Genomic DNA, 12,914 nt, shown 5'->3' with positions numbered 1-12,914 from the left:
GGAGCCCATTCCAGGCTGCAGCTCCCTTTATTTTTAATAACTCTATAAAATTTTTTTTAATGCTCTTTTTGCCAAACACAGAATATGTTGCTCCATGCTCCATCTGGCAAAGGCCTCCTCAGGCTTCAGTATGGAAAATGTCTTTTCCTACCAAACATCATTAACAAACTACTCTAAACTAATTTGGGTATTACACCTCTCCATGAATTCGTCTCTGCAGCCGTTAAAAATCCTGTCACCACAGAGGTTTTGCTATCACTAATATGAAAATTAAGTATTCGAAATATTATCAGATTCCTTTATGACATGTAATGTAAATTAAAGCCTCCCATGAGATTATCAGGTTGGCTTTTTGATTAACTCAGGATCTCTGTTACTGCACTGCACAGACTCTGCCTGAGAGTTCTCTACACCTGTGATTTACCTAGGAGCTGGATATTTAATCTGCAAGAGGACTGTGTGCAGTTATTTTAAGGTTTTTGTGCAATTTTATGTGTCTCAGTTTGCTCAGTTCTGAACACATATTAAGAGAACATAAGATTTGAGCAGTAGCAAGTTTGTAAGAGCAACAGCTCAAGGAACAGATGCAGCAAACTTCACTTCCATGTTTCTCATAACTTTCAATATTCTGCCAAACTGAGTTCACTTTTTTTTATCATTCTGTGGAAATCCCAGACATTTAACCAGTGAAATTAAGAGATGTGCTCAATTTGAGAAGCCCCTTACTTGACTGAGCACATAATGCACCATCTAACATCTGGATAACACTATATGACTACATTCTTCCATCCATTCCAAAGTCTTTTTTTCTTCACTCTAAGTTACTTTTCTTAGAAAACACTACATGCAACAACTTATTTCTATTGTATAACAGAGACATGTCATTGCTATCAAGATTTTGAAAATATAATTCTGCTTTCCTTGTCAGTCTTAACAACTGTGCAGATCATGTCTATTCTAAAATGAAGATCTGTTTATCCATATTGTGCTGTAAGTGCTGAAATGAGACAAGGCAATGCACAGGGTTGTCTTACTTAGCTTTAGTTTAGGGGATGCAACATCATCATCTTCAGCCAAGGGTCCCAGCTCTTTCCTTTTTTCTTTAAGGATCTTTTCCAGCATATGGGCATCATTGTATACCTATTAATCAGCAAAATAATCAAAATCCAACCAAAACAAGGTTTACTGTGTTTAGACTAGTTTAGAACTATCTCCTAAGAAACATTTAAATGTTAATTTGGAAAAGCTGAAAGCAAAATGGAATATTTTATTTAAGGTGTACATTTGACAAATAAACCTTTCTTTTTAACTGACTTGCACAGGTAAGCAGAACTAATGACACCATCTAAATCAGGGAGCTACAAACGTTGAAGAAATTATCCAGTTAAGCTGCATTTCCATTCCAAAGACTACAAAATGGCAAGAGCCATTTGTGTTATCAACTTCCTCATCAAACCCTTCTGCTGAGCAATGAAAGATCCCTTGAACCACTGTGATTCCATCAAGGTACAAAGGACTAGAACAGCCCTGGGGTCTTCAAATCCAATCCTGGTGATGAAGACCTGTGCAGTAGCTGATCAAGCTCCTTATCAGAAACAGCTGGAGGTTTCTTACCACCATACTGTTTTACATCGTTCTTGCTGCCTGAGAAACATCACAATATAGACACACCCAAAAAAATACTTGTAAATGAAAACCACATTCCTTTCAGACTCATTTTGCTGAGCTAAACAAATCAGGTCTTCTAGTCTGATCTCCCACACTCTCCGCTTCCATGAAAACAAAGCTGTTTTCCTTCTAAGACAGCCTTTCTCAGAAGTTCTGAGAATTTCTACTTTAGATAAACAATTATAAGAAATAATACGTGTAGTAGTTGAAGTGAAACCATCTTAACAGCAGTTTATGTCTGCAAAGCAGCAGAGAGAAGCGTGGCTGCTGACCCCAGTGAGTACCTGGGAGCCTTCCTCGTTGTAATGCCTGGCGTTCCGGAACATGAGCTTCATGTCCTCAATCATGGCCTCCTCCGCCGCGTACTTGTCATTGCGGATATTGTGCTCTATCATCTTCAAGTCCATTGGCTCCAGGATAATTTTATAATAGTCTGGATAGTCCTTTTTGGATGGCTTAACCATGAACAGATCACAGAGCCGCCTGCCTGTGCCGGGCTCTCGAGCTTCCAGAACCGCGTTGTACAAGATCTTCATCCGCTGCTTTCGTATGTTCTTTTTACTGTCAGGTTAAGAAGAACACAAAGGAAAAGAATAAATGTCAGGGGCTCTTATCCCCACTTCCAACACTAATAACAAAATGGTATTATCCTCTACCATGAAGAAACAACCAGAACCACCTAAACACACGCAAGAAGTTCAGCATTAAGACAGTGCACTAGTATTTGCAAATGACAACAGCATCATAACCAGAAGTCCGAGACAGAAACAGGAAACAACTCTTCAAGATGATTCTTCTCTCACTGACCTTGAGTTCAAGTGTTCTACAAAATTAACCAACTAATGCATTTTTCAAAGTGCAAAAAAGGAGCTCTGAGCACTTTGCAGCTTCAGAGAAAACACAACAGTCAGGATCAGGCATCTGAATCCAAGAGCTCAAGACCCAGAGTAAGCAGCGCAAAAACCTCCCGTCAGTACATTCATGATTACTTCTGGTAAACACAGAATACCAAAGATATGAGCTATTTATCTCAGAGTAATTTCATACATTCTTCAGTAGCAAGCAAGGATATCAAGGATGTAGCAGAAAGAATTGCTTAAATATCTGTCAATTCAAATGAAGCCTGAAGTCAGTAAAGCTCACCAAGAGTGCAAACCCAGGTAGAAAATGGTACATGCTATCCCTACAAATGTTACAGTTATCCTGTGTGCAGCTGCTATGGTTGTCTCAAGAAATCTGACAGCCACGGCACAGCTTATCACAAAACAGTACATGACTCCCTGCACACATAGTATATGGCCTAAAAGCAAATCAAATAAGAGAGAAGAAAATTTATATCAATAATGTATAGTCTCAGCTCAGATACTGTGGCACTCAGTAATACACTCACTACAAAGCACTTGCTTCCAATCTGCAATTTCCTTAAGACTTGCTCAGGCAGTTATAACTTTGACTACTGTATTATCTGCAAAGACAAAAACTACCACAAAAACTACCTTCAATTGCAGAATGTGCAAAATATCCTGGTACAACTTAATAGAAACCAAACTGCAACACAGATTTCCCTGGGATGGGGATCTTTTCATCACGCATTTAAAATATACCTAATTCAGCATTGTCTCATGCCTCAGATATCTCTCACTGCTTGCTGAGATCAGCAAAGTAACTAATGAAAACTAACAACAAAGAAAACTCAAAATATATGCTCTATATGCTAAACATTACTGCTGTTGGCAAATGTTGGTTAGTTGTTCCCACTAGCAGGTGAGCAGTTTCAGAACACAGACACGCTGCCAAATTCCCCATTTTAATGTGTTTCCAGGTTTTCCTCACTCATTTCAACAGACGTAGGCAAAGCAAAACCAAAGCAGAAATAGCAAAAGGCCTGCCAATCCTCAAGATTTGTGTCATGCATCTGATACATAAAAGGGGACTTTCAAACAGCTTTCTTCTTGGTAACTGGTATTTTCCCAATAGGATGAATTTTGCATAGGTTATTGGTTTCCTTTCCCAGCAACATATTGGAATTTCTCTCATTGCTTCACTTCTGTGATCAGCAGCATTTATGATCTTCTTTTCCTTGCTATCATTCAGCAAGTGAATGGATAACAAGTATCAAACTGACAACATCAAAAGCATTTTCAGGTGCTCTTCAGGCGTCATTCTGATCTCCCTTGCCTATGAACATGGGAAATCCCTTGTTCCCTTTCCTGTTTTATTGTTCTTAGATGACAGGGCCTGACAGATTTTTTCCTTTTAAGCATTTCAGTATTGTCTGGCACAAAGTGATCAAAAGCAACATGGGGTTAAAAGGACACTGATGACAATTTGACTTGCTTGATTAGGTTAGTACTTCTATTTGAATTCTGAAGATCACAAAGCTAGCAATTTTTGCAATTTGTTCCTTCTTGATTACTTGGTTCTGTGGTCTGCCTTTCATTTCCATTACATTTCTTCTTCCCAGCATCCCTAGACTGCACCACCTCCTAAATCCATGTTCATATTTTCTCTCTGAAGATTTTTAATGAGTGTACATTTTTGCACTTATTAGATTGCTCTTCAGTGACCTTCGGTTGCTGGTGACTCCATTCCCTTCCTCCCCCCACAACTGTTGTTCCTTTGACAAAACAAGAAATTATCCAGGAAGCCAGTGTTCATAAGCAACACCAAAGAAAGATTAATTGCAATTTTACACTGGCTGTTGCTACCACTACAATCATTTTATCAAGGCAGACTAGAGAAACTACCTCTTACTGGAGTGAAATGCATAACTAGTATTAATTACAAAAGAGCTATCACCATAAAGAATACCTCCCATAAGCCATCATTATGCTCAATGGAAGAGTCTATTGCAAATCACTGGGAATTTGGTTTATGTGACAGGGCCCTAAGTAATCAACCTCTTATAATCAGTTTATCTATTTGTCAGGCTAAAAAGTCCTCCCTAAAAATCCTGAAATCTACTAATAAAATCACCTAATTCAGTGCAATTACAATGCCTATTTTATTTACTGAACTGATGTTGACAGCTGCCAATTAATAGACCAAAACAGGGAAATAATAGTCAGCAAATACTTTTGAATTAATTAGAATCAACACTTAATGATGTATCACAATTACAAATCCTTACACAAATGCTAAAAAACATGGTATCTCTTCAACAAAAAGAGATGCAGCAATGTTATGGCCTGCAGGAACTACAGAAGCAGATACCTTTTCCTTTTTGAGCTTCCAGTATCAGATGTAGCAGAAGAAATCATGCTGTCCCCATCCTCAATGTCATCTCTCCTAGCAAGCTCCTTCTTCTTTGCCTGAAAAAAACCAAAACCCTGAAGCCAAACTCACTGCTGGACACTTCCAGAACAGAATTAAAGAGCAGTATAGTTCTTTCTAACTGACAGGACTTCTGAGAAACCAATTTGAAAACAATGCATTTCCAACTACAACACTTAACTGGAACCCTTAATGAGATCTGAAAGGTTTTAGCCTTATTCAATTACATGCAAACTCTAAAAAAACCCTGCATCATCAATTTTCTTGCAATTTAATTAGGTTAGGGGTCACAGTAAGGAATAAAGTGACCAAAAGAAATCACAGAAGACAGCAGGTGTGCTGAGGAAAAATCACTTCATGATGCTCTCCATTCCCATACTTCCCCCTAAGCAAGAAAATACTTCTGCAAATACATGTCTAGTTACAAATTATTTTGGAAAAATATCCATTAGGGAAATAAATTTGCATATGAAGTTATATCTTTTTGCTTGTTCTTCTTCACATACTTGCATAACCTGCTGCATTTTCAGCACTCTTTTATAGATGGCAGAATTGGGGACATTGTAGCGCTTGGCATTTTCAAACATCAAATTCAGATCAGCCTCCAACTGATCTAAAGTTTCATACTCGTGGTTCTTCAGCTTGGTTCTGCAAAAGAGAATTACCAGTCAGCTACTTCACTAGTTACACAGTGCAAAACATTTCTTTAATATCCTCATTTGCATGATAAATAAATAGTCAAAGAGCTCTAACTACAGAAATGGGATTTACTTTTTGATTCTCTTCCACTTGTAACTGTATCAGGGAAACACTTCTCCTCAAAGAATGGTTTCAGTAGTATCGGAAGTTGTGGAGACTGAAGTCCTGTTTTCATGTTTGGGTGAGATGGTACACGTAAGGCAGCAGCACAGCCTGCTGAGACTGCTACAGTGCCCCTGAGCTCTGACTTCAGGCCAAGCCAGCTCTGCACAGTCCCAAACGCTGCCTTCCCTCCATCAATTCCACTCATCTTCAGTGAGAGCCAAAAGCACACAGCATCTCTTATGTTAAGCCCTCCAATTTGTGCCTTCTCTTAAAAAACCACCTGGTTGTTGATTGGTGATACATGCAAAGTGCACTTCACATGAAAACAGTTATAAGAGGAGTAACAACAATGTCATTTTCCGTATGCTAAGCACATGAATCAACATGAGTTAACGCTTAACTTAATGCTTTTTATTGCACAATGCTGAAACTTCTAGCCAACTTTTTTAAACCTTCTAATACTTCATTACACACAGCAGACAATAATATTAATCTGTAGCAACATGAGCCCCAAAGCCTGTCACAGCTGCCACACGGCTTCGTCACCCTCCTTCCTGGCACATTCACCAGTCACACACTACCTTGAAACCCAGTCTGGTTTCTGCAGCACCTGGCTGAATGTGTCCCTGCTTGATGGAGCATTATCACTACCACAAAATAAATTTAATATAAAACCTTTCAGGCCCAAACTTGCTCCTACCACCATGTGCTTATCCACTACCCAACAATCAAGGTGCAGGCCATCTGAATTTACATTCACAGCTGTGTTCATCAAAGGCCTGAAGCAAAAGTAAAAACCCAGACTTAGAATGAATGGCTTAGAAAGTGACAGCTTCCAACCAGGGATGTGAGGAATGAAAAATATACAGGCACAGAAGTGATCCTGTTCCAGCCTGCAAAGAACCTCCTCTCCCACTATTCTCTGTTCATGCTGTCAGAAAACAATAGGATGATTAATTAGGTAGGTTATTTACATAATTACTTTGAACAGATTTAATTACACTCAAACTCAGCAGAACTCAAGCCTCATGACTTCTCTGGATTTAGAGGATGAAGTGCAGCTTCACAATAAACTTTTAACAAGCCATCTCAACAATCTTGGGAAGAAAGGATTTTATAAACATGAGTTTATTGCACAAAATGAGGCTGAAATGAACCAAACCCATGGCTCTACAGAAAGCCACTGCTTGCATAACACAAATTATATACTAGAAACTAAGATAAATTTCTGTGAAAATTATTGACAGGGATATAACTGTACCTGAAAGCATAAGTAAAACTAGAAAGAATTTCCTTTTAAACAAAATTACCTTTGGAAAATGAGGAAAAAAAAAAGTTTAAAAGCAAGGCTACAGTTTCATAAGACCACTAAGCCTAAAACAACACATTTAGTTTGGTTGAAAACAGAATATTAATTAAAAGAATACTGTAACTTGGCACTCAACTCCCTAAAATGTCTACTCCAAACTCATCAGTCCTTCCACGTGGACCATCTGCAAGGACTGAAGGTGAGACATACGCTTTTCATAGAACAAAAAAAATCCATTTATTAGACAAACATTTAGTCTAAAATTGTCCTACTGAAAATATTCAAACACCAGGATAAGACCAGTTTTTCAACTTATTTTCTTTTATTCATAAATTGTGAAGTGCTAGTTCTGCCTCTTCAGGGAAAAACAACTCACTAACAAAGAATGAGTGAGAGTAAGAGATGCATTTGACAAATGTCCTATTGAAGATGACAGTCTTCTTATAAAGTACATTGGAAACCTTCTTTACTTGAACCTGTGATTTTATAAAGGTCTTACATACAACACACAATGAAAGTACTTGCTAAGGTAGGAAAACTGCTTACACGAACAGAAGATTTCAAAAATAAGCAATATTCACCAAATAATAAGTTGTATTAAGCTACAAAAGGAATGAAAGAACTCCTAAATCTCAGATAAAGTGAAAATTTACAATGTATTCAAAACATTAGACACCTCATTTTCTCTTCCCAATTGACTCATTCATAAATCAAGGAAACAAAAACACAGAAATTCTACCTAAACCCTTCAAACTTTACCCCAGGCACCAGTCTCTAACACTTCAAAACTACTTCCGCTCTTTGATTTGCCATATTGCTAAAACTGCTTAAAGTTATATGACAAAATATGCTTGACCAGGTGATGACATTTACTACAAGCTCCACTCAAACCATTAATAACTAATCCAAAACCATCAAGAGCCACCACAAAATTCAAGAGCACCTCAACAAATCATAAATGCAACATTTAGATTCTTGTGTCACAGAGCATTGTTCAAAAAGGGTCACACTTGTAAGAAAAATTCATTTGAATTCACCAAAAAGCAGCTATCACACAACCCCAAGTATGTTTTACACCAGATCCCTGCACATTTTTAAACCTCAGCTGCAACCCCAGGAGCACAAGACACCAGGGTGTGTCATGAAGATACCAATTTCAGTGGCTGTACTCCCACAGGTGTTTCAGAGAGAGATGCTGCCAGGGAATTCCCTGGCACGCCTTCCTCCTCTGGTATAAAAAAGCCTGACCCACTTGCCTTGGGGATCATACTTCTCAACACTGTAAAATTTAATAAGGAACAGTGTTCTTGTAAGCCTGCCAGGATCTAGCACTTATGCACTTGGTAACTGAACATTCTCCTGTATCATTTCCTGACTGTTCCTGCGGTTATTTGTAATTAACAGAATTAACGCTCTTCCCCAGCAATATCAACTTTGCATTAGGCACTTTTACCACATGTCAGTCATAGCCTTGACAGCATCATGCATTTCTTTTTAAATAGGATTTTCTTGTTCTCCAGCTCTAAGCTTTTCCCCCTTTGAGGCAGGAAATTCTCATCAATGTGCTGAACATCTGGTGGGAGGGAATGAAGGGGGCAGCCAGGGTGATCTCAGCTGCATCCACTGACAGAGCAAGAAGTGAGAGGAGCAAATGGAAACACAGGAAATTTCAGCTGAACACAAATTTTTTTTACTGTGAGGGTGGTCAAACACTGGCACTGGTTGCCCTGGGAGGATGTGGAGTCTCCATCTGTGGAGATCACCTAAACCCGACTGGACACAGTCCTGGACACAAGGCTTGGGTGACCCTGCCATAGCCAGGGCTTGGGCAGGATGGTTTTCCTTCCAGCCTCAGCTGTTCTGTGATTCTGTGAACAGCAAGCCAGGAGAAAATTAGGAGACAACTAAAAGCCGTCAGCATGATTACCTCCCACATCCAGGAACAGCTCAGGATCAGCACTCAGCTCAAATGACTGAGGTTCATAATGTTCTAAGTGACTGAGAGGCTGGGACAGGTAAAATCTCATTAAACCAAAACACACTCACACATTCCCTCTGGAAATCATGTATTATTTTAAAGACTCTTCCTGCATTTAGCACACACAAGCCCCCCTGAAATACATGACTAGCTGTAAAATTTGCAACAGCCACACATTTCACAGTTCACTCTGGCAGGACAGCTGAGGCAGCCAGATGCCAGAGCCAAACAGACATGAAACAGATATGGCAGGCTTCCCTCCACCTCCTTCAGCTTTTCACTGGGACACCAAACCTTTCTGTTCCCATCTGGGAACAGAAGATACGCTCTATTTATGTACATCTCAAAAAAATCCCCAAACACCAAAAAAACGACCACCACAAGAAAAGAAGGAAAAAATCCCCACAGAAAACCAAAGACCCAAAATCCCACAGACAATCTCCACCCCTAGTAAGTGGCAGTTTTGAATACCTAAAGATATATTAGCAATATCAGCAAAGTCATGATGCTTCAATTTTCCCTAAAGCAATCAATTAAGTGTACATATACATGACTTCAAGGCTTTTCAGGTATAGTAGGAAGTGAAGATTACACGGTCATTTAAAAGGCAGCTGAATTTCAGAATTTGCACAAAGGTAGACTTCTACAAACATTGTACTTTAATTTGTGAGCCTCAAACAATACTTCTGAAAAGCCTGGCTGTTCCTTTTTTTATTTTCTAAGCCCCCAGGTGGTAAGTCAAATTACTTTTTTCTACAGTTCTTCATATACTTGTATGGAATTTCTGTGCTGCTCACACAGCCAGATGCAACCTGCCTACGCTGTAAGGAAAGCAGAAATGCAGCTGCCTCTCTGTGGCAAGTTATTTGTTCTATAACTGATATCAAGGGTATTTTTAATGGAAAATCTCTCCCAAACAAATCTGTTTATACATAATTTGAGCCAATATTTTTAGGTACATTCAGGCACAAACTGTCAATGATTCTTCGCAATTTCACTGTTTTTTTTCATCGAGTACATTTTGTGCTTTGTTCAAGGCAAGACAGATTCTTTGCCACTATTATACCTGTACTAAGACATAAGATAAATTGCTTTAAGACCACTGATGGAAAGATAACCAGTGTGGAAGCTTTTTCCCCCCAGCACATGCAAAACACCCTCTGACAAGACAAAAAAACTATAAAGCACCTTTGTTAGCTTCAGATTTAACAAAGACACTGTTCATTCAACAACTCCATCAAGACTGACAGATTGTATTATGGTATAACTAAAATGTACAGACCTGTGCATCGGATGGATTACAAAGGGATGAGCAGTGGGAGGGTCCAGTGCTCCCTCACTGAAGCTGAAGGACTGGTACTCCCCGGGTGTGGCTTGGGCAGGGCCTGAAGCCCCAGTGGCCACCGGGCAGGAGGCCTGCACAGCACCATTAAAGCCTATTAATGCTCCCAGGACCCTGCTCACACCCATCATACTGGTTTATCTTGAGCCACTAAAGAAAGGCACTGCTCACTTCACTCAGGTCTTTAATCTGACAACTGCACCCTGGCAGCTCACGGGCCTTTCATGGCTCACAGGTTTTAAGTGGTGAACTGCTGGCTTCAGTCCAGACCAGCTACATCATCATGAAAATAATTATTCTCCATAGTTACACGGTGACCTAGACAGGACTGTAATTGCAACCATCTTCCTACAATTCACACTGCAGACTATTAACCTAAAAAACATGGCAGTAAGACGCAATCAAGCCATCAAGGTCAGGGAAAAAGAAAAATGGGGAGATCTGCAAAAACTTTCATCTCTCCTGTACACCTAGCCTTCAGAATTATTCACATGGCAATTTGCAGACACATTACAAATGAAATTCAATGAAAAATAAACCAAACAGCAGCCATGTATCACAGATGATCTAAAGACTGAGGCAGACTGAGCTGAAATGAGCAGCAGTCAGATGTAGAGGAGAGATGGTGCAAACACTGCATTAGGTACCAACTTGACCATAAGAGAAGATTCTGGGAATAAATAAACCCTTGAATAGTTTCACACCAGATGTAGCTTGCATTCTGTTTTCTTACCTGATCTGCTGCAATGAAATGGGAGTTTTAATCTGCTGATAATAATCAGGATACTTTTTCTTGGAGGGCAAGTGGAAAAAGGGTTCAGAGATGAGCTGGCCCTGGTTATTACGGCAACTTCTAATAGTGTCATAAAGCTGGTAAAGAGGATTAGAAGTGTCCATAAAGGAGGTAATGCTCTCAGCTTCAGACTCTCCCTCTTCATAACGAGCAGCAGCTGCACAGAGAGAAAAGAAAAACAGGAAACTCAGCAGGACAACTCAGAGTGGGCTTTTTGGTAGATAAAGGTCTAAAGCAGAAGACAAGGAAACCCCTCTCTGGCAGTCAGATTCACACCTCAGAAAATGACAACACATATCTAATGAGCCTCAAGCTGTCAAAAAAAAAAAAAAGCCCTTTACTGCAATCCTTCAGGCAATATTAATCACAGCTCAATACAAAATTGTGAAGCTTAGCAGAAAAAATTGACATTAAAGCCGGATGATGTCCCTCTAATATATACAGCAAATGAAGAAGAAAGAAATGTTTTACAGTGATTATGTAACAAGCCTGAAAAATTTATAGTAAATATTTAAAAATTTCATAGCAAACTTTTCTGGTTATCTTGTTTCTGGATTAGGATGAATGAAAGAAAAGCTATGAAGAGCTAACACTTACTGCAATTAAAATTAGGAGAAACATTACATGAACAACAGAAATATAACAGGAATGAGAAAACACTGGTACTAGAAACACTGGTACTAGAAACTAGATGGGAAGCAATAAATGACCAATCCTTCTACACTTCTAAGTACCACAAACAATGCAATTTGTACCTTGCAGACAGATATAACATAAAATCAACATGGATTTGCACATGACAGAGTTAAACTATTCACCCCTTTTCCCCTCTGTGAGTCTGAAGGACAGCCTGGCAGATGACACACTGAATAACTCAGCTACACAAAACACAGTTCTCTAATGCCAGGTTTCCAGCTGGCATTTCCATTATTGCTCAGGAGGCTGGCACAATTTCAAGCTCTCTATCCACGTTCAGTAAAGTCATACAGAAACAGTGACAGAGCCAGGGGACGCTCAGACTGTAACAACACAGTGCTGCCATTGCTCCTCTACAGCCTGACACCAGATCTATGTCAGTCTGTGGGACCCACCAGGGTCAGAGGCAAAGCTAAAACACAACCAGGCATCAGCAGATATGCAAATACACAATGAAGATGTTCATTATTGATTTGGGGAGACACAAAATTATCCTAATGAAGCCAATCAGCATCACTAATGACCCAGCATCTGCTACACCACAGCCAGCAAAGTAGGAGCTGGACAGAATACCTCAGGTAGAAACAAACCACTGGTACTATCACTGAAATCAGGTAAAGTTTCAAAAATAGCTTATGCTTTACTTTAACAGTTTGGTCAGTTTACTCAAAGTGTTCAGTTCTGACTACTCCAACAAAAAGTAAGAAGCAAACAGAAAAAGCAGAATAACTTGTTTCTATGAAAGAGAAAACATAAAAGGATTAGTCAAGCATTTGCTGTTCTCTGCTACGTGTGAGCCAGCAACAAAACAGTTCAACACCCTAAATAAGAAATGTACTTTCTTTGTGCTGAAAGTAGAATACAAGGCATTCCCTAAAAAGAAATCTAAATAAGTTAGATATTAATTGGTAATTTAAATTAAAAATATCAAATTTAATTTAAAAATGTACCAAAATGCAAGTATTTATGTATTATAGTTTTACTGTATTTTATATTTACATAATATACAGATATAAACGTTTTTTACGATGTGCATTCTTTAAAAGTGATG

The 12,914-nt window shown here is 39.0% G+C and overlaps 1 protein-coding gene across 17 annotated transcripts in view; it reads right to left on the bottom strand.

Moving 5' to 3' along the window:
* PBRM1 (polybromo 1) overlaps positions 1-12,914 on the bottom strand; it is a 56,518-nt gene that overhangs the window by 27,217 nt on the left and 16,387 nt on the right. For all 17 annotated transcript variants that reach the window (XR_015773703.1, XR_015773702.1, XR_015773704.1 and 14 more), the window contains 5 exons: positions 11,108-11,324; positions 5,448-5,589; positions 4,882-4,979; positions 1,953-2,229; positions 1,035-1,140 (listed from right to left, as the gene is read on the bottom strand). Coding sequence is in view for 14 of the 17 variants with exons in the window: in XM_088061948.1 (XP_087918074.1) it covers positions 1,035-1,140; positions 1,953-2,229; positions 4,882-4,979; positions 5,448-5,589; positions 11,108-11,324 (840 nt within the window). In the remaining 3 variants the exon portion in view is untranslated. The remainder of the gene's footprint in view (positions 1-1,034; positions 1,141-1,952; positions 2,230-4,881; positions 4,980-5,447; positions 5,590-11,107; positions 11,325-12,914) is intronic.

Source organism: Pseudopodoces humilis, chromosome 13, assembly GCF_049639895.1.
Source record: "Pseudopodoces humilis isolate 2021_Gansu_Grassland_sample_001 chromosome 13, ASM4963989v1, whole genome shotgun sequence".
Classification (NCBI taxonomy): domain Eukaryota; kingdom Metazoa; phylum Chordata; class Aves; order Passeriformes; family Paridae; genus Pseudopodoces; species Pseudopodoces humilis.
The sequence above is the reverse complement of the archived record's forward strand: the minus strand, read 5'-3'. Positions and strand labels throughout refer to the sequence as shown.